Source organism: Oryx dammah, unplaced genomic scaffold (genome assembly GCF_014754425.2).
Source record: "Oryx dammah isolate SB20612 unplaced genomic scaffold, SCBI_Odam_1.1 HiC_scaffold_28, whole genome shotgun sequence".
In the NCBI taxonomy this organism is placed as follows: Eukaryota; Metazoa; Chordata; class Mammalia; order Artiodactyla; family Bovidae; genus Oryx; species Oryx dammah.
The window spans coordinates 16,148,760-16,175,862 of record NW_024070212.1 but is presented as its reverse complement, the minus strand read 5'-3'; the positions used below and the strand labels follow the sequence as shown (position 1 = coordinate 16,175,862).

Here is a 27,103-nt window from a genome sequence, read left to right as displayed (position 1 = left end):
CCTGGGGTTCCCTCTGAAGTTTCTCTGTCCAGGGGTACTTACAGGGCAAATCTCAATCTAGGACCCTTTTCTGATGTGTGATGAGGAGACTGTCTTAGACTAAACGTTCCTCTGGACTCAGCGGCCTCAAATGGTAGCCTCCTGACAGTAAGGCGGTGCCAGGCCCCGGAAGGCAGCACCTGCTGAGTTGCCCCACCCCTGCTCCCTCTGGTGGCGGATAGTGTAAACCGCATGCCTCTCCAGCCAAGAAGGATAACAGGGTCCAGTGTACCCACTGAAAACATCCCAGTTCATCACAGAGGCTCTGGAATTTCAACCCAGTTTCATCTATTCTTTTTTTTTTTTTTAATTTATTTGGCTGCACCGGGCCTTAGTCGTGGTACATAGGATCTTCGACCTTCACTGTGCAGGATCTTTATGTTACAGCATATGGGATCTGGTTCCCCGACCAGAGATGAAACCCAATATCTCCACATTGGAAACGCGGAGTCTTGGGCACTCCACCAGGGAAGTTCCAGTTCCACCTATTCTTGTCTTTGTGACTTAACCTCTCCAAAATCTGTTTCCTCATCTTTGATACAGGACTTAAAAATAGTACTTACCTCAACAGCCTGTGAGAATTAACTAATACAAGAAAATGCTCAGCACCATTCCCGGCACAGACCAAGCCCTCAACACATGTTCACTGCCACTACTACCATCCAAGGACACAAACCCTAGGAATAAGAAAGTGAAAGCCAAGACCAAGCCCCAGAGCAGCTGGTGGGATATAAGTCCCCTCACATGTCCCAGAGATCTCACTCTACCTTTCATATATTCACTCATCAACCATGTATTACTGAGCACCTACCCATTCAAGACCTGATGGTGCAGAATATTTGAAGATGAATTATGTTGGTGCTCATAATTTTTGGACTTGCCCTCAGGTGGGGGCAGAGCTTTCCCACCCTCCTGGTCTCAAGAGAAGAAATCAGGATGGGTATGAATAAGCAACATCTGTGTTTCAAGAAGAAAGCTTTATTTGAAGGGAGTGGGGTTCAACCCAGACATGCCATGCCCACCCCCATCCCAACAAGCTGGCTTCACTTCTTCCGGATCTCCAGGGCCTTCTCTTTCCTAATCTCCTTTGCCAGCTCTCCAATCAGCCTCCAATACTCGCTGAACTTGAGCTCTGAGTCCTGATTCACATCCAAGCTCTTCATCTTCTCATCTAAGGAGCCCACATCCTGAGGAGACACCACAGCAAACAGTGGAGTTAGAAATGACTGTTTTGACACAGGGAGACAGGGAAGAATTGCCAGTCACTGTTCCCTTCCCTCAAAGAGCACTAGGGCTACCCCCACACCTTCTGGATGAAGCTGCAGCCCCAACATGGCACTGCCCAGGTGCCCAACTCCACCAGGGGGAAGCAAAGGATGGAAGTGGGGAACCTCGTTGTAGTGTGTGCTGTGATCTAAATACACCCACCATGGGGGACTGTGAACCATAAACGTGATGTCCCTGAACGCAGAGTGGGGAAGAGATGTACAAATGGGCCTTCAACTGCAGGTACCAGGAGGCTTCAGCACATCACTGCACCAGCCCTGGGATAAGCCCAAGGACACTTGAGGAGCCCTTGTAGGCATGGACTCCCTCTGACCACCCTCAGAGTCTTCTCAGGGCACCCTCCTCCTTCACAGAAAGTTGGAGGAGTTCACAGCACTTTGCTGCCTGCTTGCATAACCCTAACCCCTTCTCATTCTTCCAGCCGGGCCACTAGCCTGGTAGATCAGGGGAATGGCAAGGACACAAGGGATCTGGTTTTCCAGGGGGTCCTTGGCCAAGTCTCTCCCAGCAGACCTGTGAAATCTAAGGCTATTCTAAGTCGGACCACCGTGATCAAAGGATTTGTTGCCAGATGGATAACCACAACAGAAAAGTTGACTGTTGAACGATGGACCCACGTCAAACCAGACAAGGATGCCTCAGGCACAGCGCATGCCCAACATCTGAATCAATGTTTGGAGGACGGCTAAGAAGGCTTTCCAGATATATAGACAGCACAAAACTAATTCACAGAAGAGCTCAACAGACTTTTTTAAAGGCCACAATCATACTTAACTGTAAAATACTATAAGCATTGCCAGTGGAAAGCAATTGCAAGTGTAACACAGGGAGGAGAGGGGAGACATACCATTAGTCAAGAGAAAGAAACAAAAGGTAAAATTGTTAAGAAGGAAGATGTCAACTCACCCCTTGTCATATTAGCAATTATATAATTGTATACCTAGGAAAAACCAAAAAGAGCAATAAAAGCTAACATTTCAACAAGTGTAAGCATTTAATAGTGCTGACTGTTCCAAGCATTATGCTGAACATATTACATGCTTTCCATCATTCAGTCTTCATAATCTGCTAGAATGAAAGGCTCTAGGAGCACAGGGGCCTTGTCCATCTTGACCACCACCATGATACCAATGCCTGGGAAAGTGTCTGGCACATAGTGGAGGCTTGTTCACTACTATAACCGAAAGCCTAGGACAATGTCAGAACAGGACATAGTAGGCACTCAATAAATACTGACTGAATAAATGCAAGACCAGTCCAACAAGAACGGTATTACTGTGAGTCCAGTTCACAGATGAGACATTAAGGCTCAGAAGGATTAAAGGACTCACCACAGATGACAAACTAGAACCTGTATTTGAACCTAGGTTGTCTAACTCAGAGCTTATGCTCTTAGCTGCAATTCTGTATTTCTTTCCCCCAAAAAAGAAACTATTAGAAATGATAAAGTATCTGGTGACAATATTAATATTAAAAAACAAATACCATTTTGAAAATATAATATGAAAGATTCCCCTTAAAATAGTAAAAAAATAAATGGAAAAGGTAGAACTATATTAAGCTTTTGTGAAGAAAACTGCATGAAGGATATGAAAGGAAACATGGGTAAGATTGAGGACAGGAGGAGAAGGGGGCAACAGAGGATGAGATGGTTGGATGGCACCGTTGACTCAATGGACATGAGTTTGAGCAAACTCCGGGAGACACTGAAGGGCAGGGAAGCCTGGCGTGCTGCAGTCTGTAGCGTCACAAAGAGTCAGACAAGACTGATCGACTAAACACCTCACCTAAGAGTCAGACACTACGCTAAGTGCTGAAAATAGAACAGTGAGCAGATTCCTCACCTTTATGAAAATAAGAATGTTTCCTACAATGGGAAGGAAGGAAGGAAATTACATGTTACTTCTTGGTAACAGAAAATTATATAACGGAGGAGCTTCCCTGGTGGTCCAACAGCTAAGACTCCACACTCGCAAGGCAGGAGGCCTGGATTCAATCCCTGGTCAGAGAACTAGATCCCACATGCTGCAACTCAGACTTGGCACAGTCAAATAAGTAAACAAATATCTTAAAAATAAATAAAACTAAATTATGTAATGGAGGCTGTTGTGAGGAAACTGTCCCGAAAGAAAACAGCTCTTGGGTAAAGGGGACAGAGGGCTATCCAGGTGGCACAGTGGTAAAGAATCCACCTGCCAATGCAGGAGACGCAAGAGAAGCAGGTTGGATCTCTGGGTCGGGAAGATCCCCTGGAGCAGGAAATGGCACCCCACTCCAGTATTCTTGCCTGGGAAATCCCATGGACAGAGGAGCCTGGCGGGCTAGAGTCCATGGGGTAGCAAAGAGACACGACTGAGCAACTGAGCACACACCAGTCCTGATGTCTTAGGCTTCCCTGGTATCTCAGCAGTAAAGAATCCACCTGCAATGCACAAGATGGGGAAATGAGCGTTCAATCCCAGGGTCAGGAAGACTCCCCTAGAGAAGGAAATGGCAACCTACTCCAGTGTTCTTGCCTAGAAAATCCCATGGACAAAGGAACTTGGCAGGCTATAGTCCATGAGGTCACAAAAGAGTCAACACAACTGAGCAACTCAACAACGACAAAGAGACAGGGCACAGGAGGTGATTTCTGTGCTCGGTGGCACAGGAGGGCCACTCTGAGGACGTGCCATCTGAGTCAAATGAGGAGTAAGCCTAGCAGACCCCTAGGGGATGTGCATTCTGAACCAGGAGAGGAAAAGCAGGGACGGCAAGTATAAATAACTCTCCCTGCTTTTGAGGAGTTTTACTACAAAGAGAAGCAGAGGTGTAAGGCATAGCTGAAGGGAATTACAGGGTCAAGGGCGGTTTTCTTTTAAGACGGGAGGTAGCACAGTGCTTTGGCAAACCGATCAGAACAATCTAGTAGAGAGGGAAGTTTAAGATTTTTTTAATGTGGGCTATTTTAAAAGGCTTTATTAAATTCGTTACAGTATTGCTTCTGCTTTACGTTTTGGTTTTTTGGCCACAAGGTATGGGATCTTAGCTCCCTGACTAGGGATTGAACCCGTGTCCCCTGCATTGAAAGGGGAAGTCTTAACCACTGGACCACCAGGGAAGTCCCCACAGAGGGTAGTTTTGATGATGCAAGAGAAGAGAGGAAGAATTGGGAGAGTGACGTCTTTCAGAAGGTGAGAAGGGATGGAACTTAGCACACCAGCAGAGGCACCGGCCTTAAAAGCAGAGATAGATCATTCCCGTGACATGAAGGAAGGCAGGAACTGTGCTGACCAGTTAGTGAATTTGGGCGAGGAAGCACATGGAAGTTTCCTGATGGCTTTTATTTTCTCAGTGAGAAAAGTTCTCAGTGACAAGGAGACTATGAGAAGGGGTCCTGGAGTTGAGGAGAAAAGAAAAGTTGTGAAATAATCATCGGAAAGGGCTGGTAAATGAATCCTGTAGGGAAATGGAGAATGACCAGGCATTGCCAACAGTCATAGATTTAAAGTGAGACAAGTCAACATGGAAGTATATTTTTCTCCAGCCAAATTCAGCCATGTGGACGCAGAATGGTGGGTTTCACCAGCAAGCTAATGGAGCTGAAATGTTGGATTTAACCTGGGTTGAGATTTTGCCAAATAAGTAGGACAGAAAGAAAGAAAACCAAGGAGAGTTGAGCAAGTGATTATAGTGGTGAGCCTTAGAACCCAGCAGAGTAAGACGGGAAATGAGGTCTCGAGGGATGGTGATGGAAGATGGAAAAGTGTTAATTAAAGTCAAGAGACTGAAGGTCCCAGTGGAGTCAGAATGGTGGGGTGGAGGAATGAGATAGAGGAATAGAACTGGAATGACAGGAGGTGGCAGATGAAGAGAGGCCTGAAACTAAGATTGTGGAGATGACGCACTGGTAATGACAAGATCTAAAAATCTTGAACAGGGCAGTGGGGCAGAGAGGCAAGAATGCTGAGATGCAGGAAGACAGAATCTTTGAAAGTGAGGAATTCAAGAGATTGAAAGGCCCAGGTGTTGAATGAATTGTCTGTGTGGATTCTTACAGTGGCACTGATGAGAAGAAAAACAGTAAGCCAGAAGCTGAAGAGCTATAAGGTGTACAAGAATGGCAGGCGTCTGTCTGAGCTTCCAAGGAGCTGAGTGTCTCACGATGAAGATGGAAGTTCCTGGCAGTGCAGTGCTTAGGACTCTGTGCTCTCACTGCCAGGGGCCTGGGTTTGACCCCTGGTCTGGGAACTAAAAAAATCCCACAAGATGCACAGGTGCAGCCAAAAAGAAGAAGAAAGGATGGGGAAAGCAGGAATGGGAGAGGGAGAGTGGGGGAGGAGAAGGAGAAGAAACTGTTGTTTGGAAGTTGCAGTGAAAAGCAAAGAGGTCACTACCTGCATTTCCAGGCCCAGAAGGAATTAGATTTGGAAGAAAAACCAGTCATTATTTGACAGGGCTACAGGGAATGCTGTATTTTCAGGGGAGAGCCTGACGTTTCCTGTGAGAAGAGGAAGGGAGAAGTTTAAAGATGTAGGAGATATTGCAAATGATAGACTATGAATTTCAGAGACTAGTTTGTAGGGGGTGTTTTTTGTGGTGGTGTTTTTTTTTTTTTTTTTAATCCATATTCACACACTTTAGTGTGCCTGTGAATTTTCAGAAAGGATGTAAGTGAAACTGTGAACAGCCTGGGGTGCTGTGCCAACCCAGTGCAGATGAAACGTAAATCCCTACCCCATCCTCTAAGTAGGAGAGAAAGAATGATGCTGCCAGTTGCATTACCGAGGGGATTCCCAGAAAGTGTGGGGAATAACCACAAACCACTTACAGGAACCTCCTCCTTTGAGATTCTGCGACTCTATGAGTTTGGCTGTGTTTTTAACAAACCCTTTCCCATAGCTGGGCCCCAGTTTCTATACATGTGAAGTGAGGACTTTGGACCATGTTTTCTCTTGGCCTCCTTTCAGCTCTGATGGCCTATGAATCTTCCAGAAAGCAGCTCTGGGGTCCAGTCCTGTGCTGGGAAAATGAAACCAGAGAGGCACAGAGAGACCCAACAAGAACTCAACAGCATCGTCTGAGAGGCGCACAAAGCCCTTTGCAGCAACACACAGGCACTCATAGTATTACCTAGTCACACACACACACACACACACACAACAGGCAAGGACACTCAGACCATTTACACACGAAGTTGCCACACCCTTCTCCTCAGTACCCCTGTGGTCACCTTGTGCTCAGCAATATCTCCTCACAGACCCAGTGCCCCACAGTCCCTGGCTCCCAAAACCGCATGCCCAGAGACCCCCACCCACCTTGAGCAGGTGAGGCAACTGCTGAGTGACCAGTTCCTTAAACTCATTGACGCTGAGGCTGCCTTTCCGGCCTTCCCGCCCTGCGAAGGTGAAGAAGGTGTTGACCACTGTCTCAATGGCCGCCTCCAGCTCAGTGAGTGGCTCGGCTGCCATCGGGACCCTGCAGCTGGAGCTGGTGTCCGCACGGGGCTGGCCTGCAGGAGGGGGAAGGAGAGGAAGGGAGAGTCAGGACAGCGCCCCCTTGCCCTGGCGCTGCCACCTCAAGTCTCTGCCTGAGGAAGCCTCACAGGGAAGAAGAGAAGGGACAGGGATGAGGGGATGGAGCTTGGGGCGAGGGACCAGGCATCGGTACCTCAGTGTAAGGAGGCAGGAGTGTTCACGTCCAGAAACCCCTTCCTCTCTAGGTCTCACAGTCTGGGGATCCTTTTGCTGTGTCCATGTCTCAGGGACCCCTGTGCGTTGGGCCCCCAGTCTGGAGACGCCTCCGTCTGGGAGGAGGTTTTCGGTCTGGGGTCTTTCTCTGGACTCCCCTCAGTCTCGGGTGGCCCTTCTGTGGGGTTTAGTCCCAAGACCCTTTCTTGGAGTCTCACCAGCCTCAAAGGGTCACGGGGTTGTTTGTCTCCAAAGCTTGTTTGTGCAAGGACCTGGGTCTCCACCCGCCTGCACTGCACCCACCCCCACACACTCACACTGGCCGCTCTTCCCAGCAGAGAAGCCAGGGTCTGGCAGATGCCCAGCTGTGGTCAGGGCTGGCTCAGTCTGGACAGAACCCGCCTCTCTGTCGCCCCACTCGCATCTCTCCTCGGGGGCAGCCGGGCAGACTGTGGAGCTCAAGACCCCACAGCCCTCCCCGCCCTCGTCTCCCAGAAACGGCAGTCTGGGCTGAGTACTGGCACTCACAGTGGAGGCAGTGGGGGAGGGGGATGAGAGGGGGTGACGGCTGGGGCCATGCCCACTCATCCTCTCTTTTCCAGCCCAGCCCCTCCCCTCTGCGAGGACTGTTGCTGGATTTCCCAAAGCCATTTCCTGAATCCAAGTCTAAGCCAGGTCCAGGGGAGGGACTTGGGAGCCCAGGGCGGGGAAAAAAAAATGCTCCCCAGGCTCCCTCCGGGGTTAAAGGGAAAGACTCACCGGGGCAAGGAGATGGGGTGCAGCAAGCAGGAGCCCCAGGGCTGTGGTTTATAAACGTCCAGGAAGGAGGAGAGAGCCCCTCCCAAGCCCGGAGGTGTCAAGTTTCCGTCGTAGATTGTGGAGAGGAGACCTGCCCAATCACGCCTACCGCATCCCACCCCGGCTCCAGCAATCAGGCCAGGAACCCTGATCCCTACAACCCAGCCCCCCTGCCTCCACTTGGTGAGGGAGGGGACTCTCCTGGAGCTGCCTGGCCAGATCCCACTCAGCAGGCATCCTGGGATCCCATCACTCCCAATACAGGGAGCCTGCTGGCCCACCATACCCCCTTCTCTAATCAAGTGTATGTATATTTCCATTGCGGAGAAGGCAAGGGCACCCCACTCCAGTACTCTTGCCTGGAAAATCCCAGGGACAGCGGAGCCTGGTGGGCTGCAGTCCATGGGGTCGCTGGGAGTTGGACACGACTGAGAGACTTTCCTTTCACTTTTCACTTTCATGCATTGGAGAAGGAAATGGCAACCCACTCCAGCGTTCTTGCCTGGAGAATCCCAGGGACAGGGGAGCCTGGTGGGCTGCCATCTATGGGGTCGCATAGAGTCGGACACGACTGAAGTGACTTAGCAGCAGCAGCAGCAGCAGCAGCAGCAGCCTATTGCCACTGGGAGAAACCACTGCAGATTGAAAAAACCAACTGGGGGAGCTCAGCACTGAGAGGTCCCATCTAAGAAACACCACTCAGGGCCTCTCAAAATGAGAGCTCACTAAGGACCCTGCAGCCCAAGACCTCCACAGAGGATCCAGACTGAGACCCGACAAACAGAGGGGGACCAGGCTGAGTGCCCCGAACAGAGGAGACCCTGGATTGAAATCCCTCAGTGGGATTGTCAAGCTGAAACCCCTCAGGGAGACTCCCAAGACTAAATTATTCACTGAGGAGTCCCCTCCAAGATGAGCCCCCTCAGTCAGGTGCATGCACCTCCTCTCTGCCCGGCTGCACACCCATTATTACTGGGTGGGGAGGGTGGAGCGTGGGAGGAAGAGCCCAGAAGGCCTCTCAGTGTTCCTTCTTCCCAGGACCTTTCCCACCTCCCTTCCTCCTGGGCCCTGCCATTTGGGGCCCCCGCGTGGGGGTGGCATCCAAGGCTGGAGAAGAGGACACAGGGCAGCCTGTTTCAGCCCAGGAGACAGAGGGCGCCTCTGTCCACTCCTGGCCCCTCGCCCCAGCGGGTGTCTGTCTGTGAAGGGGTGGAGCCGGTGCGGAGGGGGCGTCGTGGGGGAAGGACAACTGAAGACAGGTCTTCCCGCACAGCTCCAGGAGCCACATTTGCAGCCTCGTCTGCCTGTCCAGAACCTGCTCCCAGGCTGACAGTGAGTATCCTGCCCCATGCCAGCCTGGGGAAGAGGGGGCTTCAGCAGGGCTCCAGGAGACAGAGGACGATGGCACTGCAGTGCCCTGAGGGTCTGAGAGGAGTTTGGGATTTGGGGGAGACATTGTTTGGAAGGTGCTGAGGGGAGGCAAGTGAAGGTCAGAGGGAAATCTGGGAGCTGGGGGCAGGGCGGGGGGTGAGGAAGCCAGTGGGAACTCCAGCCACTGAGCTTCCAGGAGACCCGGGCCTCCTACCACAGAGCCCTCTAGAGCCCCCACAAAGCTCCCTCCATCTCCCAGGTGCTGGGGAGGAGACCCAGCTCTTGCCTTGCTTCCAGTGGCGTAAGAATAAGGAAGCAGATGGAACCGCTCCTTCTGCACGCCCACCCACCGGCCGCCTTGGTCTATGTGCCACCCCACCCAGCCTTGCCCAGGTTCCCTCCCAGAGCATGGACCATGTGATACCAGGAAGAGAGGGCACTGGGGAACTCTCCCCACTCCCACCTTCCCTTCCTATGACCTCCCTTTCTCCTCCTCCTCGTCCCATACCTCGGCTCCTCTTTCCTCTCATTCTTTCCCTTTGTTTTTCTGTCTACCCCCTCCCTGCCAAGGTCCTTTCAGAATGGCCCCTACGCAAAATCCCAGGCTGCTCGAGGTCTCCAGGCAACCTCTAGGTGCCCTTCCTGGATGGGGCTGGTAACTGAGCCACGAGCACCCCTCCCTCTTCCTTCTTATCCCCTCTATCAGCCCCGGCTTGGGTTCCATCTCCCCCAGGTCTCTGTGACAACCGCTTCTCATGTACGGAGTTCAGGTGACACATACAAGGGCTTCATTGAAGAGCTAGGATGTCATCTGATCAGGGCCCATTGTCTGACCCCTCAGGCCTGGGGAAGGATGGGGATACCTGATCTGAGATACCTGAGCTGCCCCCGGAGGCTGTGGAGGAGCCAACTGTCCCAAGGCCAAGGGAAAGAGGGCCCCTGGCTTGGTAGTCCCCTCTCTTCAACAGACCCCTCCATTTTTCCCCTCCTCTCTCCCAGCCCCTTGGATTCAGAAGACCTCACACATTCAGCCTTTATCTCCCCAAACACATACCAGCCCCATCCTCCCTGCTGCCACTGTCCCAACATCACCCAAGTTGGCCTGGGGACAGGAGTGGCCAAGAGCAGAGACAAGATCCCACAGGTATCTCCTCCTCTTCCTTGGGAGCCCTGGCTCCAGGGAAAAGACTCAGACACTCCTCTTTCCCTTCCCACTACCATCCAGTAGAAGGGCTGGTTCTGCAGAGAAGTAAGAGAAACCAAACTAGAGGCAACGGAGGGAAGCCAAAGTGACATGTTCAGGCTCCCTCCCTATGAATCTTGGACCACCCACTCAGACTGCCACCCTCTCCACCAAGCTGACCAAGGGCTCCAGGCTGTTTACGGTGGGCCACAGAGTCAAGGTTATAGAGGGGAGCCCAGCCCACCATCCCCAAGAGCAGAGCTTGGCTGTGCTAGGCAGGCAATCCAAGGGTAAAAATAGAGCCAGAGGAAGCCAGACTGGGTCCTGTGACCACCCCCGCCTGCCTGCCCCACCCACCTCAGTGTCTGTCCAGGCAGCCAGGAGCCAAGCAGAGTCCACTCCAGGCCTCTAAAGTGAGCCCAGCTCCAGCTGCTCCACCTCCATGCCCAAAGCCCTGACTCCCTCTGGCTAGGGTATGGATTGAAGGGCTCAGAGAATGAGTCTAGAAGTTCTGTTTGTGTGAAATCTCAGGAAAGATGAATTGTGGTGGGGATCCGACCTCATGGCTCTTTGAGCTGTGGGACCCTACCCCAACCCCAGGTACCCTAAGCATGGTCCAAGCTCATTTCCATGATGGGACGTGGGTAGGTGAGCTTCGAGATGGGCTCTGAGCTGGAGACGGCGATGGAGACTCTCATCAATGTGTTCCATGCCCACTCGGGCAAAGAGGGAGACAAGTACAAGCTGAGCAAGAAGGAGCTGAAAGAGCTGCTGCAGACGGAGCTCTCCGGCTTCCTGGATGTGAGCACAGGGTCGGGGTACAGGGTGGCGTGGGGGAGGGATGGGGGAACAGAGTAGGCTCCTCTCTGCCATCTCCCCACCCCAGCTCAACCCAACCATCCGTCTCCTCCCCCTCCCCCCGCTCCCCACTCCTCTGGGTTCAAGACAAAATGCCCTGATTTCCTGATCACCTGTTAAGGGCTAGGCGATGTGCAGACGCATCAGTAACGACACACACAGTCTAGAAGGAAAAGACTGACACTTGCAAGCAAAGCTTGAACACCAGGAAGCACCCAGAGGCTTTAACAGAGGCATCAGAAAGGATCATGGGAGAATATTAACCTAACTGAAGTGGGAAAGCCTCTCCAAAGAGGTGGCACTCAAGCCCCTGGGAGGTTATTAGAGTAAGTAAAGACATTTTAGGAGGAGGTACAGTATCTGAAGGTTTCCCAGGTGGCTCAGCCTCAGAATCCGCTCCAATGTGGGAGCCGCAGGAGACATCCCTGGGTTGGGAAGATCTCCTGGAGGAGGGCATGGCAACCCACTCTAGTATTCTTGCCTGGAGAATGCCATGGACAGAGCAGGCTGACAGGCTACAGTCCACAGGGTCACAAAAAGTTGGACAACGACTGAAGCAACCTCACACGCACAATATCTGAACAGGAGGATGGGAGAAAGAAAATGGAATATGTTCAGTAGTTTTGATTGAACTGAAGGATGCAGAAAAGAAGCCAGCAGAAAGTGTACCAGCTTTTAGATTTTATGAGACCTGGGTTCACATTCTGATGCTACTACTTTCTAGCTGTGTGAGTTTGGGCATGTTCTTTAACCACTAACTCAATTTGTTTCTTCTCTGCTGCTGCTGCTAAGTCGCTTCAGTCGTATCCGACTCTGTGCGACCCCATAGACGGCAGCCCATCAGGCTCCCCCATCCCTGGGATTCTCCAGGCAAGAACACTGGAATGGGTTGCCATTTCCTTCTCCAGTGCAGGAAAGTGAAAAGTGAAAGTGAACTCGCTCAGTCGTATCCGACTCTTAGCAACCCCATGGACCGTAGCCCACCAGGCTCCTCCGTCCATGGGATTTTCCAGGCAAGAGTACTGGAGTGGGGTGCCATTGCCTTCTCCTTGTTTCTTCTCTAGAATGGGAATAATGAAACCCACTTCATACTAATTGTGCTAGAATTAAATGAGAATGCTTGTAAAGCTCCTAGTGCAGAACTTGTCACATTGTAGGCATTCAACATATGGTAATTGTTTTTATTATTCTGCCTTGTTAGGGAGCTAATTCTGTAGGCAACGGGAAGCCACAAATGTTTCGTTGGTTTTGAGGAGGGAAACAAGAGCCCCATAATTATAAGTAGTTTCCCTCTTGCTCATCTCTGCCTTTTTCTCCCCACTCAATCACCCCTCCCCCCATGCCCCTGATTCAGTGCTGTCCATCTCCATACACACCTATCTCTCCATCTCCTCCCTCCACAGGCCCAGAAGGATGCAGATGCTGTGGACAAGGTGATGAAGGAGCTAGATGAGGATGGAGATGGAGAGGTGGACTTCCAGGAGTATGTGGTGCTGGTGGCTGCCCTCACAGTGGCGTGCAACAACTTCTTCTGGGAGAACAGTTGAGGAGACGGCCCCAGCGGGCAGCGCCCTTCCCCTCTACTCTGCCATGCCTGCTCCCTCACCCTGCTTCCCCCTCACCTTACTTTTCCCTCCCCACCAACAAGGGCGCAAGAATAGTGGGCCAGGCCTGCAATTCCTCTTTCATTAAAGGCTTCTGTCTCACCTGCCACCAGTTGCTGTCTGTCTCCTTTGCTAAGGGCATAGAGTAGGTAGACAGTATAGAGTAGGTGGGGAAATGAAGGCTGCTCACTCACAACTTGCCTTATTTGAGGAGAGATCTTTTTGGAGATGGGTCAAGGGACCCTTGCATCTTCCTATTTAAGGAATGCTGAAGGCCCAGGAAGGCTGGGATTCAAGGTTCCAGCTAGAAGTGGAGGATGTATGAAGTTAATACGTGTACCAGCGTCTCAGCTATAAAGGCAGAATTTCCCTTCAACCTTCAAAGAATATTTACTGAAGACCTACCATGTGCTAGACATCGTATGGGAGCTTGGGACACAGCAGTGAGCCTAACAACACACAACCCTCAACGTCACGTAGGTAAAACCCAGTAAGGATACCAAAACATTAAACTCACAAATATATGCTAAGAAGGAAAATGAAAGGATCTGATGCGCCTACTGGGGGCAGGGGTGAAGATGTGTTCATTCACTCGTTCTTCAAACATTCGAGCCCTTTATCGTGTGTCAAAGCATAATAAAAATCCCGTATAGGTCTGCATCAAAAACCACATGAATGGAAAATGGCGAGAGTGGACACGGAAACGGGAGGGGAGACGCAAAGGCCCCACAAAATAAGGATCTAACAATATTCAGGCCAAGCTGGGGAGGGAAGTGAAGAGGAAATTCGACGGACGGTGGTGAGTGGCTCAGAACCCAGTAGAGGTGTGCCCTGATCACTGGCTCCCCTGCTTCCGTTGGGGCTTTTGCTATAACCTACAATTCTCTGACCCGGGCCCGGGGTGAATAAGGGGAGTGCAACGTCCCGAGTGTAAACTACCCGAGCCCAGTGGTCCCGCAAGAGAGGCACATCCGCCTGAAGAATTTTAGTTGTTCTTAGTTTCAGGGGCAGAAGGACGCGCGAGAAAATACGGACAATTCTTTCACGGAGACCAAATCAGCCCCAAAGACGAAATCACTTAACCATCCGCAGCCCCTTAAAACCCAAGAGCAAAACCATCTGGCCACGCCCTTCCCCGGGCGGGGCGCTGCGTGTAATACAGACGAGGCCTTCGCTAAAGTCCCGCCTTCTCCCTAGGGCTCCGCCCTAATCCCCGCCCAGGCGTGGCACAAGTTTTCCAGCCCGGCTAGGGGTGCGGCGGATCTGACGTCTGACGTAACTGCGTCGACGCCATTTTAGCCGGTCCCATTCCGCCCTGGGAGTGGCGGCCATTTTGTTTTCCACACAGAGCGGGAGTTGACGGCAGCGGCTGTAGTGAGAGGAAGGAAAGAGCAGGCCGGGTGAACAGGCGGACCGGCCGACCGGACAACCAGCCAGCAGCAACGAACTAACTTAACAATCTACCGCTTAACACATCTAACCAACCGCCCACCAAGTTAACCCGAGCCCCTCCACCGTCAACTCAGGTTCGGCCGGCCCCCGGCCCGCTTGCCGCAGCCGTGGTGGCAGCCCCGGGAGGAGCACTGGCGTCCGTTTCCTTCGGTACGTGTCTGTGGTGAGGAGGGCGAGGGTTTGGGGCGGCCGAGGGCCCCGGCAGACGCGGAACCGGAGCGGGTGGGATGTGGAAGCGAAGAGGGAGTCGGAGGCCCCGAAGGGGGCGGAGCCCGTGAGAGGGAGGCGGGGGAGACCCCGCACTGGAAAATCGTCGCGGGATTGATGGGAAAGGGTGGAATTTGATAGGGGTGAAAAAGGAACGTTGGCGAGTTGAGCTACGTTGGCGGGCCTGACAGAGGTTTGAGGTGAAAGGCGGATTACTCGACTTCAAGGAACGTTGGAAAGTAATGGCGGCTTTAGGGTTAAATTTTGTGGCGCGCTCTCTGGGAGCGCACTCCCAGGGGAATGCTCGTGGAGGAAATCTTTCCTATTCCCTCCCTCCCCCAGGTCGCCAGGCCCTTGCTGATGCCCCTAACTTGATTGCGAAATTGGTGTACCTGTGTCATCTCTCTAGTTGAGTAGTTCTCAGTTTTAGCTGCACGTGCGAAGCAGCGAGGTAGACGTATTTTTCCTTGCTATATAAATGGCTCATCCCCAGACTTCGCCATCAGAGATTGTGCTTGAAATGGTGTGGGCCCAGGCTTCTGAGTGCTTTTTGTTTTGTTTTTTAAAGCTCCTTGCCGCCAAGGTTGAGAAGGACCGCTGTTGATGAAAAACCAGACTCTTAACAACACTTGCTTTGGGTCTGCCATTTTGGAGGCTTGGGCAGATATTTTCTGTCCTGCGGCCTTGAAACTTAGTGTGTGTTCAGTCGTGTCCTACTCTTGGCGACCGCATAGACTGTAGCCCTCCAGGCTCCTGTGTCCATGGAATTTTTCAGCCATGAATACTGGAGAGGGTTGCCATTTTTCTACACCAGGAGATTTTCCATACCCTGGGATAGAACCCGTGTCTCCTGCCTTGGTAGGCGAATTCTGTACTACTGCACCATCTGGGAAGCCCCAGGAGTTTATTAGTTTGAAGTAACTAGCTTCTGTAGAAGTACCTGAAATGAGTTTTGGTGTGATTGTTGATAGTCATCGATACAAGCCTTTTCATTCATTTTGGGGTCTTTGGGTCTTGTTGAAATGAGATAGTCACCATTCTAGTTTGCTCATTCTTTGGGTCTTGTTAAAATGAGATAGTCACCATTCTGGTTTGCTCATTCTGCACATTGTCCTTTGTAGATTCTCGGGATTTGAAGATGGCTGCACAGTCCGCGCCGAAAGTTGTGCTAAAAAGCACCACCAAGATGTCTCTAAATGAGCGGTGAGGCAGCCAACAGCAACTTCAGCTCGTTCATAAGAAAACATTACTTAAATTGGCGCTGGGGTCCAATGCACAAAAGTCTGTTTTAAACTAAATACCAACAGAAGGCTACAGACCTCTGTTCTTAGTTGCATCGTATGTGGTACACAAAACAAATTGGGCGGTTGTTTCAAAACCCCTTATCAGTAGATTTTTATATTATGCTATCTGAAATATTTATCTGGTGGGATGTATTTTAAAAAGACTCCTCACACCCTCCCTTTTCTTCACATATTTTTTACGTTGATACAGGGGTGGTGCAGCTCGGTAGCATGACCCTGGCTGCAGTAGGCTTGCTGCCCAGTCCAAGGCCAGCAGTGTTGTGTCTGGCCTGTAAGAGGCAGGTAGCAAGCTAAGAATATGTCCAAAGGCCCTTGAATGTCATTCTTGGGCCTTGTAAGAGGCACTTGCTTTGCTCCATTTCACTTTCTTTCCACTCTGCTTTAGTTTGTTTTTGTTTTCAATTCTTTTACAGTTGAGTGTTCTCTTTCATCCCATTAAACTTAACTTGACAGGAGTAATAGAAGAGTGTCTTCACAAGCTCTTAGATGATTGAACTAACCTTTTCAGAAGTTATCCTTTGAAGTCAGAAAAAATAATCATTTGATACTAAAAAAAGTTACAATATTTAAAGGCACTTCCTGTCTGAGAGCTTTGTTCATTGAGTGCCTTTGACTAATGACTTTATTAAGCTGGTATTAGACCACTAAATGATTTACTTATGTTTGTTTGTCTTTTCTGAAGCATATTTACTTCTCTTTATCTCTTAGGGTGTGTTACTCTGATTCTCCATATTTGCATATTACTAAGTGGAAATGGCAACCCACTCCAGTGTTCTTGCCTGGAGAATCCCAGGGACAGGGGAGCCTGGTGGGCTGCTGTCTATAGGGTCGCACAGAGTTGGACACAACTGAAGCGACTTAGTAGCAGCAGCAGCAAGTGACCAAATACATGAGAAAATGTGATATGCTCTTATAGTTTATGTGGGTATATCATTTCCATGGGCTTTGAAGGTGCTCTTGTCCTTCTGTGTATTTGCCCGTAAAATAGCACCCTCAGGTCTCCTGAGGTTTTGGCTTGCGTTGTCCGTCTTTGAAACAACATCTTCTGTCTCTTGTCATCATATCTGCTTATTGCGTGTTTTTCATGCTTTCCACCTCTAAAAGCCGTTACCTGAGCCCTTGTTATCACTTTTGATTGAATGTGCTACACTTAGCTGCATTTCTGAGTTTCTGATTCTTGCAAGTTTGTGGAAGCAGAGGAGTCTTGAACCCACATCAGCACTGATCTAAGTGTACCACTTTAAGTTCGTGGGATCTGGAGCTCCTGGTCTAGCAAGCCATGAAAATGCCAATAAATGTTTTGTAATAAAGCTTTTATTTAAACATCCATTTTGTTCGACCTTGAAGCTTTACTAATATGCTGAAGAACAAACAGCCGATGCCAGTGAATATTCGGGCTTCGATGCAGCAACAGCAGCAGCTAGCCAGTGCCAGAAACAGAAGACTGGCCCAGCAGATGGAGAATAGACCCTCTGTCCAGGCAGCATTAAAACTTAAGCAGGTGAGAGCATGGGTCGTAATGCTCCAGAAGCAGCTGATCTGTCAGGCAGTCCACTGAGGCTGTCAGGACATGATGGGTAATTATGAGGTGGCTCAGGGCAAAAGCTGAACTTCTCTGGAGGAGAGAGAAGCTCAGAGGATTCCCATTTGGGCAGGTAACAATAAGTAACTTTTTGTTGTCTTTCTCTTTTAGGGAGTTTGCCATCAATGTGGCCTGTTTCTATGTTATCAATGAGTATTAATCTCTTGTTTTCTGATCCTTCGCCCTTAAGAATAGATTCACTGGCTTTTCCACAAAGAATTTTTAGTTTCTGTTTTAAATGATCTTCAGAAGTCCTATATTCCCCATTAAATTATTTACAAATTAGGGAAATGACTTTATTCTTGCTTCCCTAGTACAGGGAATCTGAAAGCCCTCTTAGTCAAAGGTTTTCAGTGCTAAACAGTGGAAAGAATAGGGTGACCCTCATCTCCACAGCACCTAAAGTCTTGTCAGTAAAATAGAACAACAGCACTGAATAATTTAAGAGTTAGTGGGTTCGCTTTCAAATTTCCGTTAAGAAATAATCCTATTCAGATCTGAAATAAAACCTGCTCTTTATTATTCATAGACTTTTTATGCAAGTCCGGACAGTGGCGGTGGAAGGATATGTCCAAGCTGTGGCTGGGCGTCTGGAGGGCGGTGCCATGCAACTGTAAGGACTTTAACTGGAAGCACTGCATGGCTGTGCATAAAATCAGCAGTTAAATATAACACCCTTCCACCCCCACCCTGAACCATTGGGCTCATTCACCAAAAATAAACAAGGCCTTCTGCTTCAGCTACTTTAAGCCTTGGAGTGGCTGCATTCATCCCTGACTCAGGAAAGCAGTAAAAAGCACCACTGTTTTCTAAGAGTAAATATTAAAAATTGCTGAAGACAAGTCTGACATATTATTCCAAAGGACCATTTTAACAAGCTTTAAATAAAATCTGTGCAGAAAGTAGCCTCTAGAGCAGTGGTGTCCCATAGAACTTTCTATGATGATGGAAATGCTCTATCTATATCTGCTCTCCAGTACAGTAGCCATTAGCCACGTGACTGTTGAGCACTGAAAATATGACTAGAGTGATTGGGGGGCTTAAATTTTTTATTTTACTTTTTTAGTTTTTTTGCTTGTAATTTAATAGCCACGTGTGACTAGTGGATACCTTAGCCTATAGCAAGCACAGCTCTAGAGTGGAGACTGGATGGTACAGCTCACATACTTGAGCTTCTTGTTAAGTTAGACAATAGGGTTTGGTGGCAAGGCAGGACAGGGAAAGGAGAAGAACTTTTAAGTACTGTAGTCTCCCCTTAAAGCACAGATCTTTAGAGGATATACTTGGAATGACCAAACACAACGGACTTGTAGAATGAAGTCCTGACCTTGTGTCATTCAGAGCCTATCCCTCTGATAAGCAGTTTGTAAATCTCATGCTAATAATAATAATTCACAGCATATGGTTGCAGAGAAAATCATTTGTAGTAACTTGTGTGTGAAGCCTGAGGATACTTAATGTATTTTCATTCATATTGACTTAGTCTTTTTAGGAGAGCAGGTTTGCTAGGGCTTTGGTGTTCAAGGCAACACAGTCATCCATTCCTTTGAAGGAATTTAATTGTCTGAGATCTCATTTTCATGGTTTCTCTTTGAGGGACAGATTATTGAAAAATCTATATGGTATATCCTTGTTCTCACATGTGACCCTCAGTTTTATGGTTATAGCTCAACTCAATTCTAATGCAGGTTTGGCTGGTTTTCTATGGAGATATATTTGAGTTATATGTTTATTATAAAGGTCATTATATTGACTTAATGGAGCTGTTTGCAAAGGTAGACATGGAATTATCACTATTTAAGTTATGTAAGGAAAGGAGATTTGACTTTTTTGTGTTTATTTACATCTTAAGGTAAAAAGTGGACCGTCTGGAGATAGATACTCAGAGGAAAAATGGACACTGGCCTCTTTGACTGAGAAATCAAACTTGTTCTTATGTCACAAGAATTCAAATGAACTTATAATTTAAATTTTGCCCAGAGTGTGATGAACTTCCTATGGTGTTTGAGTAAGCCTTTGAAGAGAGTGGTAGTCCTTGGGCAGGTATGAAACAAGTCATATCATTGTCAACTGGTGGTTCAAAATCAGCAGAATCCACGATTTGAAATATAGTGTTCTTATTAAAACTTACATTCCAAATAGTGGTATATGACTTCTGTAGCCAAACTAGTGAGATAATTTGTGGTGATGCCAATTTCATGGAACCATACTCAAGCTTCTTAGAAGCTCCAGATCAAAACTCTGCTTCTCTTACACTGTGTTCTGAGGCAAAGGCTTGCTTCTGGTTTGGGATCCTTGATAGCAAGTGCAGGTTTATTTCCCACCACACAGACATCTCGCTTCTTTTTCTCTGCACTTTTAGTTGCTAAATTCCATTGGATTGCTTTTTTGATCTCAATTCCCTAACACCTTTTCTTCCAGAAGAGCTTAAAGCAGCGCCTGGGTAAGAGTAACATCCAGGCACGGTTAGGCCGACCCATAGGGGCCTTGGCCAGGGGAGCAATCGGAGGAAGAGGCCTGCCCATTATCCAGAGAGGCTTGCCCAGAGGAGGACTTCGTGGGGGACGTGCCACAAGAACCCTGCTTAGGGGCGGGATGTCGCTCCGAGGTCAGTGCTGTATACCTGACAATTGTTCGGGACCCACCCCCTTCCCTTTTCTCTTGGGCTGCTATGGACACATTTGTTTAACATCTTTAAGCCTGAATTTGTATTAATATAATTAATAACTTTTGAAATCACGTATTTTTAATAGTGCTGCATGTCTTTTATCGATACCATTCCTTTTCTGATAATGTGCAATGGTGAGAGGCTATGACCTGCGTAACAACAGGTAATTCATGTCATCTCCATTCCATCTTAAAACACCCTGCTGCTGCCTGAATCAGAGCACATTCAAGTTCTAGAAATAAGTCAAATTAAGAAATTTATGGGTCTTTTGACCTATATCTTAACTAATCATCTGTTCCTGGTTCTATTCTAGTGAAACACTGTTACACCTGGAAAAAAAGCACAAGTTGACCCATAGCTCTTAATTATATGTAACATTTTGGGCACTGTTATACTGTTCCCTGTATAGTTCTTGTCCCCTGCAAAAATGTACTAAGAGCAGGAATCATATCATTTATTTTTAAATCTATCATGATGCTAGGTACCTATCTATGATTATTCAATATATACTTATTAATGTGTATACTTACTAATGATTTAACTGCCAGCTTCTTCCAAAAATGGATTTGTGATCAGACTTGTTGAATTGATTGAATAAAGAGCAGCTTAATCTGTTCATACTCAGTGTGCAGCTTGCCCCACCCAACCTAAAAATTAACTGAATTAACTCTCATTTAACCCTCACCGCCTGCCTTTGGTTAGAATCTACTTTGTCTCTCTTGGATTTACCTGCATATACATTGTATGCCTCCTCTCCAAGGTCAAAACCTGCTCCGAGGTGGACGAGCCGTAGCTCCCCGAATGGGCTTAAGAAGAGGTGGTGTTCGAGGTCGTGGAGGTCCTGGGAGAGGGGGCCTAGGGCGTGGAGCTATGGGTCGTGGCGGAATCGGTGGTAGAGGTTAGTCAGCTACCAACTTCAGAGACTAGCTTCCCCTTATTTCTCTCCCTTCAAAACTCAGAGCCACCTTTCTGCACAGCTTCAAGTCATAGGCAGGCTTATTTGTTTGTCTTGTTTGTTTTATGAAACTGGCTTATTTTCTAAATACACATGCTGGTAGTGTGAAAGTCTGTCATGGGTTTTCCAAGAACAGTGAGGTATGTGTTACAGAGCCAGATTATATGCAGTCTTCTTTCAGGCTTTTGCAAATTTAAAGTTATTATTAAAATGACAAGATGGTCAGTTGAGGGTTTTATCTTTTTTTGTCCCTACCCCACCACCACACAATCCACCTCATAGCTCAAAACCCTACTTTGAGTCTAATAATAGAGAAGAGGGGGGTAAACAAAGGTAAAGCAGAGTTAAAGAAGATGATAGGCTTGGAGCTAGGTATTGACTCAGTTTGTGTCTATGCAAAAGCAGAGATTTTTCCATCAAAGTAGAAAAAGCAAGATGGTATTGTGTCAGTTAATTAACTGACTCGTTGATAATCTTACCTTCAGACTTAGTGATACTTGTCTTGTGACTTCATGGCCCAGATTGGAAAAGAATTTTTAACGGTGTTGCTGTTGTTAATACCAAATCTCATGGGAGTTTTCTGGCTTAGAGCTTAGTGGAAAACTCCCATCAACACCTATCTAGGAAAAAAATACATACATTCTTGTAGCCCCTGTATATATTTGCTTTGGTCCTTTTTTAAAGTGTGTGGTGGGTCTTCCATAATTTATGACCTTGAAGTAGCCAGGGGATAATAACTGTTGAGAAAGGACATTTGATAACTTGAGGGCTTATTTTCTTCTCTCGCATTATATGTTGCTTGGCTTATTGAGTGAAGTGCGAGCTAGTTTGGGTTTCAGGATGAAATAGCATGTTCAAATTATCTTGACTTGGTTTCTGAGAGAGACATCACAAGGATTTTGTGGGGAGGAGTCTAAAGTAGCTTTTCAGAAAGCTGGGTATGTTTTGTTAAGTGAATTGAAACCACCTCTCAGATAACCATAATTGTTACAATGTGAATAGAATCAGGAGATAGAAATGGCTGGAACTTCTCCAAGTGTTTTTTCCCAACTCCCTTAATTGTTCCTATGTCAGAATAACTCCTCAGTCTCCTGACATAGGATCAGCCAGCTCCTTAGGTTTGATAAATTTGAGGAGAGATGAGCTAACTTTTCTGAAGGATCGCCAATAAAGCTTAATTTGAAAACTGTCTAGCTTCACATCCCTGTTTCTCTGTGCCCTTGTTACTTCTCCCTATCTTACTAAATGGAGTTATCTATAATGTATTTGCATTTTAATTATAAGCTTATAGTGAGTCTCAAATTTTTTTAGTTTCTCCATTTTGAGAGAGATTAAGAAATTTTTAATTGTCAGTTATTTTCCCTTTGATAGAATTTTTAAAATTAGCATTTAGAGATGAGCATGTAATAAGGGATTCATTATGTGTGCTTTCCATGTGTTACTTTCTACCCAGTGTGTTTCCTGTTTTTCCAGATTTCTCCTCTTTGCCCTGCCCTTCAGCCTTTCTCAGCTAGGCCCCGCTGCTCTGAGGGGCATTTACCATAGTACCCATTAAACATACTTGTAACTGTTTTCTTCTTTTTCCTTTGGGCCAGGTCGGGGTATGATAGGTCGGGGAAGAGGGGGCTTTGGAGGCAGAGGCCGAGGCCGTGGACGAGGGAGAGGTGCCCTTGCTCGCCCTGTACTGACCAAGGAGCAGCTGGACAACCAGTTGGATGCGTACATGTCGAAAACAAAAGGACACCTGGATGCTGAGTTGGATGCTTACATGGCTCAGACAGATCCCGAAACCAATGATTGAACCCTGCCCACCCTCCTGGAAGACTCTTGTTCAAGTCACACATCTGTAAATAACCTTAAGATAACAGATGAGAAGAAAGCTGACTGATACTGAAAGGACCTATCATAATAGGCTCTGGACTGACTTGCCACCAGTTTGTGCATTTAGTTGTGTTCCTTTTACTTTTTGATACTATGTTGTATGAAACCCTTTTTTTCCCCTCGGACTGGGGTTTGGTTTGGTTTTGTTATTTGGCGGGGGAGGGGTTTCCTTCACCCAGACTTTTCTTTGAACATGAATGTGTTGGCCTTGTGGCTAGTACACCCTCTTCCCGCATCTGCCTCCCCTCATCTGTCATATGCTTTGACAGTCTAACATTTCCTCTGTTCATTTTGGTGCCCCCGTGAAAAAGTCCCAGAAAGAGCCCACCAGTGTTCCACCTTAAAGTTTCTGAGATAGAATTCTGTTTAACGTTTTTAATAGCCTCTTTAAAGTGTTCAGAAAATCTGGAGCTCATAAATGCATTCTGCCACATTGATGTTTTAGTAAATTGGGAACACTGACATAGCTACAGGGCTACCAAACACGTTACACGTGCTAGCAGCTCTGATTTAATTAAAGTTATTACCGTGTACACTTGTACCACTTAACCATCGTGCTGGTTTGAATATGTGCACTTTCTACCTGGGAATGAGATTTATAAACTTTCCCTCTTGGTTTTGCATCATGCTCTAAGGGATGTTTTGGGGTTGGCTTAACATCCTACAAAAGAGGAGAAAGCCTTTTGGTTTGCCAGATGCCTCAGAAGGGAAAGAGCTGAAAATTGATGACAGATACCTGGTGGGAGGGGTCAGAAGATAACCTTGCTAAAGTGCTGTTATCCTTCTGTTGACCCCAGACCAATCTTGGGCTTCTCCATTTGTTGACCCTCTTGAAGGTTAAAGTTTAGCCATAGTCTGTCAACTGTTCAGTTTCAGTAGAATCTTTTGTTTCTGGTTCATTACAACAAGAAATTAATTGTTCTCTCAAATCCATCCAGGACTTTCTCTTTATTGGGCTATTTGAAATGCTGTGGCCACTGTAACAATATTTTAAGATATACCTGTAGAGTTGTGAGTCCTTCATAGTTGTATTAAAATTCAGGGTGGGGAGGGTGAGAGTTTGGGGCAGAAAGTGAACAATTTTCCCTCTTCTGAATAATCCCCGAGGCAAGATTAACCTACATAGTAAAGTACTAACTAATTTGGTGCATAGCAAGCTCAAAGGCATTAAAGTCTCAGAAGGCGATACCTGGTACTCCCAGGACTGGTTTCCCTTTTCCCCAGTGCTGTTTAAGGGAAAAGAAGAACCTAACCACCTCCAGTCAAACCAGTTAGCATTGAGCTACTTAGAACTCTGACTCCAGTAGACCCCCAAGACTGTTTTGTTGCAGAGGTACTGATTGGCAGTGGGCAGGCTACCCCTTAAGCTCTTCACATCCAGGGCTTGCTGGACATGTTTGGGAGAAAGAGCAGGAGCTGCAGGGTGAGTGGGTCCCTTTACCCTCTTCAAGCACACAGTTTGATGGGACCCAGTCTCAGATCCCTCACCACTGTCCTTCCCAAATACTTTGAACTTAGCAGAAGATGACTAACATGTATGTGTTCTTCAGGATATTTTTAAGTTGGTATCTTTGGGACCATCCTCTAAGCCACTGAGATCTTCTGTAAGAAAAGGGGTGAAAGAGGCACTGAGGCATTCTGGGGGTAAGGGGTTGCTTTGTGGGTCCCAGTGAAGCTGGGCAATGAGGCGACCCCTGGAGCTTAAGCCCTCTTCCCTCTCCTTCCTCTATATCCCTCTAACCACTCCCCCTTTTTTCTCCTACCCCTTGAAAGAATTTCCATTGTGAGTAAAGGAACTGCCCTCCCAATCATGGGCCCTTCAATCCCACCTGTTATTCACTGCAGTTCCAAATCTCCTTGAGACCTATTCCCACTTCTGCCAAACTCGGGCTTAGTGAGTGCCTAGTCTGTGGGGTCACACAGAGTTGGACACGACTGAAGCAACTTAGCAGCAGCAGCAGCAGGTGGAGTAGAGTGTGATAAAGAGTCAGCCTAGCTCCTGGGTCAGCCTTTTACTCATTCATCCACCATCTGCCAAGGACTTACAGACACGAACACATCATTTGTTAGGCGTTGGGAGTACAGAGAAGAGACTGATGATGGATCATTAAAGTCAAGAGAGTTTCACAGAGAAGGGGGAAGAATACTTGAAGGAGAGAACAATACAAAAAGGTACAGAGGTCTCAGATGTATGCCGGGGAAGGCATTCAGCAGTCCTTCATAGTAGGAAGGGAGACAACTGACCAGATTGAGTAGCCTGGAGCCTAATTGTCTTGCTAATACCTTTGGCTTTGTGATTTGGGTGATGGGAAGTCACTGAATTTAGGCAGGAGAGTGCCATGGGGTGATTTACACAGAATGGTGGAATATGGAAATAGGCTAAAGAGGAAGACCTTGGAGTCTAGGAAATTGATGAGTTAGTCAAAAAAAAAAGCTGCCCTGAACCTGGACCTGCCACATCCTCAGCAGTTATCTAGCCATCTGATGTCTGGGGTTCCTGTCACAAGGAGTCAGGGGTGACCTGAGCAACCTCAGAGGAGAAGGAATGAGACATACTCCTTTCCCTGGCCTGCTCTTGCCATCTCCCTAGTTCCCTCATGTGACCCCATGCCTGATCTATAGCTGACGGAAGCGCTGCTGCCCAAGCCAACCTTTACAACAGGTACCCACTCCCCTTGGCCTCATACCCGGGGAAGAACTAAGCGTCAGGCAAGAGGGGCTAGCAGAGGACAGGGCTCCAGCCCCCATGAGCCCAAGTGGCAGCCATTTTCTCCCGTCCCTAGGCCCCTTGGAGCCTCATCGGGTGTACTGAAACAGCAGCGGCCTGTGGGGCTCCCAGGCATGGAGGCATTTCTGCCTATTTCATAGGCAAGACTCCATGACCTCCCTTGCGTTCCAGAGGGCATATCCGAACAGTTGTTAATGAAGGGAGGAACAGCCAAGAAATCACCTGAGTCATAATAATAAGTTGAGGGGAGAGGGGCTTCCCAGGTGGCTCAGTGATAAAGGATCCACCTGCCAATGCAGGAGACGTGAGTTCAATCCCTGGGTCAGGAAGATCTGGAGGAGGACAGGGCAACCCACTCCAGTATCCTTGCCAGGATAATCCAATGGATAGAGCCTAGCAGGCTACAGTCCATGGGGTCACAACAGAGACAGCCTGACCGAGCACACACAAGATTAAAGGGACCAGAAAAGCTCAAGATTAGTAGACCAGTCACCTGAGAGTACAAGCCCTACACACACTCTGATCTTGTCAGAGACCTTACCTTTGAACCAGTTATTAAACCCCTCATCAAGTTCTCTGGAGGGGAGACACACAGAAGCCACTGGTCCCCTTGGCCTGGCAAAGTAGTAAAGCTATCCTTTTCTGCTTCACCCAAGACACTGATTTGATTCACTGGCACCAGTGTACAGAGAGGCCGAGCTTTTGGCAACAATACTCACCCATCAGCAGTGAACAGCACCCAGACCAGCACTGTATGCGGGGCAGGCCTGGTGGGAGGCTCCTAGAAGGAGGCAAGGGGCCCAGAGAGGCTGGGACCTAGGAGGAGACCTTGTCTGGCCTGGCCTGGCCTCTGTGTCCCCTCTCCTGTCCATCCCACTGCAACCCCAGGCCTCCCACTACCTCTCCCACTGATTCCCCAGGCAATGTGAAGAAGGCCAAGGGCATCCAATCTTCCAGTTCCCTGGAGACCTTTAAGAGCTCACCTCCTGCTTCTTCTCCTTCCCCACCAAACACTCACATATAGACACAGGTGTCACAGTAGGGGTATATCATCTTTCTAATCCTGGACCTTCTCTGGGCAACACCTCCAGCCTCTTAATTACGAAATCTCCAAATCTCCAAACTCATGTTCTGCTTCTAAATTTTAGCTGGTAGCACCAAGGGGAGAGGAGTTCCAGGGGCCGCTGGGTGCCCTACACTCTTGTCTGAAAGGGCTTTCTGACCTCACCATATCCATTCTAGTGACTCACTCAGGCAGGATGATCCCCACCCACCCACCAAGAGTAGAGTCTGAGGCCCAGGATGGCTCTGGGACCTGTGACGGTGGCAGCAATCTACCACCAACCACCAGACAGGGCCTCTTACTGTGTGAGCAGACCAGTAGACCTGGGGTATCTATGGCACCATGAAACCTCTTTAAAGGATTCTCTTGATTCCCCCTTTAGTCTTGGTTTGATTTCTTTACCTGTTACTGTAAGGTGATTATCAGTTTAAGATTTAAACACATCTATGTGTTA

At 48.1% G+C, this 27,103-nt stretch overlaps 3 protein-coding genes across 10 annotated transcripts; 2 read left to right on the top strand and 1 right to left on the bottom strand.

The window, feature by feature from the left end:
• Window positions 1-997: 997 nt before the first annotated feature.
• On the bottom strand, window positions 998-7,866 carry S100A13 (S100 calcium binding protein A13). Of its 3 annotated transcripts, none has more exons than XM_040230553.1 (3): window positions 7,755-7,866; window positions 6,624-6,817; window positions 998-1,226 (listed from the first exon to the last, which is right to left on the bottom strand). In XM_040230553.1, the coding sequence occupies exons 2-3, from the start codon at window positions 6,774-6,776 to the stop codon at window positions 1,083-1,085; spliced, it is 297 nt and encodes a 98-aa protein (XP_040086487.1). In that variant the 5' UTR covers window positions 6,777-6,817; window positions 7,755-7,866; the 3' UTR covers window positions 998-1,082. The 3 variants fall into 3 exon arrangements, with proteins under 3 accessions (XP_040086487.1, XP_040086486.1, XP_040086488.1); XM_040230552.1 differs by having other exon boundaries at window positions 6,976-7,773; XM_040230554.1 differs by lacking the exon at window positions 7,755-7,866 and adding an exon at window positions 7,524-7,740.
• Window positions 7,867-8,926: 1,060 nt separating this feature from the next.
• S100A1 (S100 calcium binding protein A1) lies at window positions 8,927-12,918 on the top strand. Of its 3 annotated transcripts, none has more exons than XM_040230537.1 (3): window positions 8,927-9,125; window positions 10,996-11,148; window positions 12,609-12,918. In XM_040230537.1, exons 2-3 carry the CDS (start codon window positions 11,008-11,010, stop codon window positions 12,750-12,752), a joined length of 285 nt encoding a protein of 94 aa, XP_040086471.1. In that variant the 5' UTR covers window positions 8,927-9,125; window positions 10,996-11,007; the 3' UTR covers window positions 12,753-12,918. The 3 variants fall into 3 exon arrangements, with proteins under 3 accessions (XP_040086471.1, XP_040086472.1, XP_040086473.1); XM_040230538.1 differs by having other exon boundaries at window positions 9,012-9,125; window positions 10,985-11,148; XM_040230539.1 differs by having other exon boundaries at window positions 9,012-9,125; window positions 10,948-11,148.
• A 1,094-nt stretch (window positions 12,919-14,012) lies between these two features.
• On the top strand, window positions 14,013-23,791 carry LOC120855786 (chromatin target of PRMT1). 4 transcript variants are annotated; one of them, XM_040230534.1, is made up of 7 exons: window positions 14,013-14,411; window positions 15,590-15,671; window positions 17,120-17,273; window positions 17,884-17,967; window positions 19,779-19,962; window positions 20,783-20,920; window positions 22,573-23,791. In XM_040230534.1, the coding sequence occupies exons 2-7, from the start codon at window positions 15,607-15,609 to the stop codon at window positions 22,776-22,778; spliced, it is 831 nt and encodes a 276-aa protein (XP_040086468.1). In that variant the 5' UTR covers window positions 14,013-14,411; window positions 15,590-15,606; the 3' UTR covers window positions 22,779-23,791. The 4 variants fall into 4 exon arrangements, with proteins under 4 accessions (XP_040086468.1, XP_040086467.1, XP_040086470.1 ...); XM_040230533.1 differs by having other exon boundaries at window positions 19,776-19,962; XM_040230536.1 differs by lacking the exon at window positions 17,884-17,967.
• Window positions 23,792-27,103: the final 3,312 nt, after the last annotated feature.

Coding starts and splice junctions, on each gene's coding strand:
- S100A13 (XM_040230553.1), bottom strand. CDS start 6,776: ATGGCAGCCGAGCCACTCACTGAGCTGGAGGCGGCCATTGAGACAGTG. Junction 1,227..6,623: donor AGTTGCCTCACCTGCTCAAG/GTGGGTGGGGGT, acceptor GTGTCTCCTCAG/GATGTGGGCTCCTTAGATGA.
- S100A1 (XM_040230537.1), top strand. CDS start 11,008: ATGGGCTCTGAGCTGGAGACGGCGATGGAGACTCTCATCAATGTGTTC. Junction 11,149..12,608: donor AGCTCTCCGGCTTCCTGGAT/GTGAGCACAGGG, acceptor CTCCCTCCACAG/GCCCAGAAGGATGCAGATGC.
- LOC120855786 (XM_040230533.1), top strand. CDS start 15,607: ATGGCTGCACAGTCCGCGCCGAAAGTTGTGCTAAAAAGCACCACCAAG. Junction 15,672..17,119: donor AAGATGTCTCTAAATGAGCG/GTGAGGCAGCCA, acceptor TCGACCTTGAAG/CTTTACTAATATGCTGAAGA. Junction 20,921..22,572: donor TGGCGGAATCGGTGGTAGAG/GTTAGTCAGCTA, acceptor CCTTTGGGCCAG/GTCGGGGTATGATAGGTCGG.